Here is a 6469-nt window from a genome sequence, read left to right on the forward strand (position 1 = left end):
CTTTCTTGATCAATAATTTGAATTTTGAAAGACCATACGATATCTAGTTCTTTAAATCGGAGTAGTCAGGACTTGTCTGAAAGATAAATCTCTAAGCCATACACGCCCTTGCTTTTACAAGTTTATAATTCAAATTTAATAATAAGAAAATGTATAATTTCACAAACACAAACATCTTCTGAGAATTTAGCTCGTAATTAACGGCGAAGACGGAATTTCTGCTAAGGAGGCTCAAAAAAAGTAGAAGTTAAAAATTTAAAAGAAATTGTGGCTAGTGAGAATTTAACTAGCGACCTTACAAATTGAAGAGTTTAAAGTTGAATTATTTTCAATTATAGAAATGTGTCCTTTTTTTTTGGAACGGAGTAATAATGAAAGTGTGTCATCTAAATTGAAACAGAGACAGTAATAATTATAGTATGTATTTTACCATATAACTCCTAATAATGATAGCATTTCAAAAAGCAAAAATAATTTTGAAAATGAATAATTAATGATAAGGGGTAAAACAAGAAGAAAAAAAATCTCATTTATCTTGGTTTGCTAAACTGGACATGTATAAGTAAAAATATATTTTTAGTATAATGAACAAGTAAAAGTGAGGAGGGAGTAATTAATTAGGATAAAATTGAACAATTTTGAATATCATGGTGACAAATTTGTAGCATTTCCTTTCAAGAATACCATATGCAGTTCCATCTTCTTCAACAAATTTATAAGTATATCCATAAACCATGCAAAGTGGCGGGAATAGACGTTGGAAGTTGGAATTATACGAAAATTTTTATTTTGTATCTCATACAACTGACATTAGTTGTATGAGACAACGTTTTTATCTTACAGTTTTGTGAACCCAGATTTCTGTGAATTCAAAAGTGTAAGATTGGGGTCCACAAATTTGTGAGACAAAAAGGAGTCTCATATAATGGGTGTAAGTTGTATGAGACACAAAATAAAACTTCTCGGATTATACGATAATGTTGTTATGGATTGGACATGTCTATCAACGAGGTCCCCATTTCTCTGGAGCAACGACCAATTGGAGCCCCATTATTGGCCCATTCTACCTTGCCGAGAATCCCTCTCAACACAATAACAGCAACACCCCCTCTACCTCGACCAATCCGATCCTTCCACGTGTCAGCAACCCTCCCCCCTACATTCTCAGCTGCCCTTTTGCGACGTATCAGAAAATTGAGCGTTGAAATTGAGAGAAATTAAAAACAGGAGAAGGGTCACCATTGTTGATAAGGAGGAGGAGGAGATTTAACACTCCTCCTCATCAACCTGAATCACAACCTATTTAATTCCTCAATTATTATACGTGAATTATTTAGGATTTAGCTCAATTATTATACGTGAATGTTATATATTATTTGTCGCATTTGAAAAATCTATATATAGATCGAGAAGAGGGTCATCCTGTTGTCTTCCTCTGTTGCTCGAGCGAGACCGAGGTCGAAAAGGCATCGGATTTGACTTTGATATGGCTGAACAGGGACTTGACTCATTTCAAAGGGTACGGCAATCAAAAGGAAACCAGGAACTGAATGATGAGTTGAAAATCAAAGCAAATGAACTCGAGAAGCTATTCGCCGAGCATAAACTACGTACTCCTCCTGGAAATCAATCTAATTTTATCAGCAGAATTGGTAGGCATAGTTACATGCAAAGTTGGCCATCAGCTACTTCATCCTACAGTAATCCTGTATTAGATAATGCTTTTGTCGATCAAGTGTTTGATAATTGTTCGTTTAGGGAACCTGATAGGAACTCTTCTGATGAGGTAAATAGTTCTACTGGCGGTTCTCCAGGGAAATTCTATGATATGTATATGCAGAAAAGGGATGCAAAACTTAAGGAAGAATGGAATTCTAAAGGAGCAGAGAAAGAAGCCAAGTTGAAAGCTATGGAGGATAGCCTTGAGAGGAGTAAAGCTGAAATGAAGACTATGGAGAGGCTCAGATCATTTAACTCCACCTCTATTTTTAGCAGAAACCAGGTATAATTCTAGTTCCCTTCTACCAATAGTTTACAGCAATTTCACACACACACACACACACAATGTGTAGACATTTCTGTTTCTTATTCCTATAGTCACCAATCTTGAAAAAAGTTCCCTTTGACAGCAACAATCAGAATTTGGGCAAAGTGATGATAGAGAACATAAGCCTGGAGAAGAAGTTTCTAAACAAAATGCTCAGAGGAAGAAACAACATTTACCTATCAAAACTTCATCTACACCTCGCACCATAGTAGCATCTATTCCAAGGTCTCCAGTGAAGGCTTCTAGTAGTCCTTCTAGTCGCCGAAAATTTCAACCTGAAAGTCCAATTGCACGTTCTGTTCCAAACTTGTCTTACCTGAGAAAGGAAAACTCAGAGCCTTCTTCTCTGGCTGGTAAAATGACTACTCGTTCACAATCCAGGAACTATTCCCGTAGCAAATTACTGCACTCACAGTCCTTGAGAAAAAGCTCTGCTTTGAATTCTGAGGGTGTTAGCTTGGCACCTCTCAAATTTGATAAGGACAAGATGGAACATAGTCGTCCTAAGGGTGTAATTTCAGCACCTCCAAAATCTGGCAATGAAAAGAAGGAGCAGAGTCTTACAGATAAAATTCCCAGCATTTCAGATTCAAAGGCTTCCCCAAAGAAGGAAAAAGATGCTGACTTCAGTTTAAGAGGTGGTTTGATTGAGACAAGGGGTTCTAATATTGTATCTAATTTTGCGCACAATGATGATGATGAGGCTGAGGCTGAGGCTGAGGCTGATGATGATTATATGGAATTGGATTCCGAGAACTCAGTGAATATAGATGAGGACGACTTTGAGAACATGATATCTGCAGTTGAGGAAATTTTTGATAATAAGACACAAAGACTGAGCCATGAGACAGAGAAGCTGGTAAATTCTGTTTCAGGATTTGGTGATATCCTGAGATCACCTTCTTCTGTGCCTTCTAGCTTCCTCTCCGGTAGATTTGCATACGAGTCACCAAGAGAAAGTAGTCCTATCTCACAGACTGATCATCACCCTTTTTCTTATCCTCATGACATGTCTGATGTTGATGCTTCAGGCTCTCCCGTGGGAAACCCTGCATCCTATAATTCACATTTTATGAGTCCAACGGAGCATGACTCAGCTGCTAGAATGAGGAAGAAATGGGGAATGGCAGCTCAGAAACCAATCCATGTTTCTTCTCAAAGTCAATTGCGCAAGGATAAGGCTAGAGGATTTAAACGGTTATTAAAATTTGGAAAGAAAAACCATGGAGCAGATAGTTTGGTTAAAGATTGGATTTCAGCAACTACTTATAAGGGAGATGATGGCACGAGAAATGGACTTGATCCTCCAAATCGATCTGATGTTTGCCTATATGAGGATGAGTTTTTCAACGAACAAGGTGAGATATGATGTTTCATTTTACTAAAGAAAACCATGTTGTTTCTTTTTTATTGATATTCATTCAATGGCTATCCCTAAATCCATTAAACTTTTCTAGTTGTTAATTGTTTCATGTTTCTTCCTTAAGATTTGAATAAGAATATTCCAGAAGCACCATGCTGATGAATTGATTTTTCTGATCTAGTTCATGAAGTATCTCTATTTTACCACATGTTATAAGCTGAGAGTGCCAAAATTGCAGGTTTACTTATTGAAGAAATTAGACTTTTCTGAATAATAAAACACAACTGTTTCACAGAGGTGTAAGATGAAGAGTATACTAATTCAACATTAAGTTAAATATATTGTCATATATTGGTATACATGTGGTTCCTTCAGAAAAATTATGTAACAGACGCTGCAGCTTTAGCTTGTGGTTCTCAATTCTATTTATACTGTCGTTGATGATTCTTCTTCCTATTTGTTTTCTACATTAGCATCTGAAAGGAGTAAGAATTTAGCGCATGACAGTACGAATACAGATCTTTCTGGTGTTTCCAGTTTCTTTAGGGAAAATCCAGGGAGGATATCAGATTTTTATTGCATAGGAGAACTTGGGAAGCAAAGGAGACCCTTAGATCTTCCAAGTTTATCTGTTCGATGAACAGTTTTGCTGAATTGGCTTTGTTTCTTTTGCTCCGGTTTCTTCTAATTCTCTCTAATACACAAGAAACATATGTAGAAGCTTCAGATAGGCGAGTTTAAAGTTTAGTTTGTACGATTATATAGATGTCATGTGAATTTTTGGGAAGGTTTAGTTAAATATTTCATTTTTCTTATGAATACATCCTTTTCATGTGATCTTATGTTTCAGTATTCCTTCTCAATTATAGGTCTGAAGCTGTTGATTTCGAGCTACTGATTTAATAATCTTTCTCTCTAGCAGTTCAAACCTTGCACACTTCTATTCCGGCAGCTCCAGCTAACTTCAAATTGAGGGAAGATCATTTATCAGGAAGCTCAATAAAGGGTGAACATTTAGTATATTGTTGGTCTTTCTCAACTTATTCCTGTGTTTGCTGTTTTGTCCAATAAATGCCACCATGGGAAAGTATGTGCCCCTGGGGTGCTATAATTAAAGTAAGAAGGAAAAAATGAAAGAGTAAGGGCCTCTATTGGGAGTTGTCACTTTGCTTCATAACCTTAAAAAAACAGCTCACAGTTTTTTTGCAACTATCTTCCTGACTTACATTCTTCCCGAGTCAAAGAGCACTTCCCTATTAGCACAAGAACTACAGTTGCTTCATCTGCGTCTGATGTATCTTTCTTATTAATCAACGCCTTAAAGGTGTATTACATTCGTCAGCAACGAACAGTATATCATCAAAATTTTAAGGAATCTTGAACTTGTCAATATTTTGTACTGCAGAAAATTCCTATCGAAGCTTGTAAAAGTTTTTGTGCTTCGGTCAAGTATTTACATGTTAACTTCTATCTATTCTTACCATTTCACAGCACCAAGACCGTTCTTTTCCTTGTCGTCATTCAGAAGCAAGGGAAAGGACTCAAAGCCGAGATAAGTCTCTCAAATGTATAAAAGTTCCAGTGATAAAACACATGGAATTGCCTCGATGGTGTGCAGCTTCAAACCATATCTTATTCAGCCAGAGCTTGAGGTATGCGCGTGCTACAATCATATTTATACAATTCATTTTTGTACATAGTATATCATTGGACTTTTGTTAGCCTTGCTACAATCATATTTACAATGTTGTATATTGCCTTGAGAGGACAGTTCCCTGTGGCTGAATGTTAATGTTATTTTGGTGGTCAGAGCATTCTTCGACTTTTATACTTATCTGTAGTCATACAAGCTTGATTCTTCTAAATAGCAAAAGTTGGGTTTATGTTTAGAATTGAATATTAGCAGTTTGGAAGGAGAAGCTTGATTCATGAGTAATTGTAGATCTTATATTTCATATAAATGAAAAGAATGGTGTGGCTAAAGAGTACATTGAATGAAAAAGGACTTACCTGAACTCCACATTTAGCATATAGGAGATATTATAACTCAGATTTGAGTGCTGGAATTGGTGGGAGAATTAAGCTGGAGAGCAAGAGCACATGCAAAATTCTTGAAAGATCAAAGTTACCAAGTAATTTAGCATGTGCCCTGCTTCTCCAGCTTAAATAACCCTCCACCTACACATATTTTCTCAACCATTTGCAGATTCTTCCACCTCTGCTTAAGGCGTTTCGCGAAAAGGATAATTGTTGTACTATGTTGATGGTTAGACTCAAATAGTCATGTAACTAATCCAACTAATTTGGGACTGAGGCGTATTCGCTTGTACAAAGCTTTAGAGAAGAATATTATGCTGGCAATAGACATATATGCAAGTACTTGTATATATAGAGCATTAAGTTGCTTCACGAAAATGGATCCCATAATTAAGAAAATAGGCCAGTGTAGTGTATTTTAATCAAATGCAGAGATAAGGCCAAGCAAAATGAATTTTTTTGCTATGGTGACTGTTGAAGTTGGCAGCCAAAAAGGAAATCCATGAAGCCGAGTAGAGACGCCTGCTATTTTTTAAAGAATAATTTCTCAACCAAAATGCAACCTAAAGAGGGCAAAAGCAGGCCACCCACCCTATTGGCCTATTCAATCTGCAAAATTTTAGCTTGAGAAATACTTCGGAAAAGAAAAAAGAAAAAACAACTGAAGAATACCAAAACAATTATTTGCATCTCAATTAGAGCCGTTAACTCGCTTCTGAATGTCACGCCCCAAAATAAGATGAGACGTTTAACTCTGCATCGAACTAACCAACTAATATAATCATTATACTCAAATCATGCCCACATGCACCATATGATATATTTTCATTTATGAAAGCATTATCATTTTACTGAAAATGTAAACGATGCAACAAAAGACTAATTATGAAATTCTTTGGACCAATTTAGACGATTTTTGCTGTAGTCTTACCCTTTGTCTAAAATAGTTGTGCTGAGAAATACGCTTTGATGATTCATGATTGAACAAGTACTGAGCTTGATATCTATCAGCAATCTTTATT

General features: G+C 36.2%; 1 protein-coding gene across 3 annotated transcripts; it reads left to right on the top strand.

Annotated features, from left to right (window-relative positions):
• The first annotated feature begins 1203 nt into the window (after positions 1–1203).
• LOC107828179 (uncharacterized) lies at positions 1204–5224 on the top strand. Of its 3 annotated transcripts, none has more exons than XM_016655448.2 (4): positions 1204–2002; positions 2130–3405; positions 4333–4416; positions 4902–5224. In XM_016655448.2, the coding sequence occupies exons 1-4, from the start codon at positions 1487–1489 to the stop codon at positions 4964–4966; spliced, it is 1941 nt and encodes a 646-aa protein (XP_016510934.1). In that variant the 5' UTR covers positions 1204–1486; the 3' UTR covers positions 4967–5224. The 3 variants fall into 3 exon arrangements, 2 of the variants coding, with proteins under 2 accessions (XP_016510934.1, XP_016510933.1); XM_016655447.2 differs by having other exon boundaries at positions 1241–2002; positions 4330–4416; XR_001657689.2 differs by having other exon boundaries at positions 1249–2002; positions 4280–4416.
• Positions 5225–6469: the final 1245 nt, after the last annotated feature.

The sequence above is a fragment of the Nicotiana tabacum genome, chromosome 8 (genome assembly GCF_000715075.1).
Source record: "Nicotiana tabacum cultivar K326 chromosome 8, ASM71507v2, whole genome shotgun sequence".
NCBI classification, from domain to species: domain Eukaryota; kingdom Viridiplantae; phylum Streptophyta; class Magnoliopsida; order Solanales; family Solanaceae; genus Nicotiana; species Nicotiana tabacum.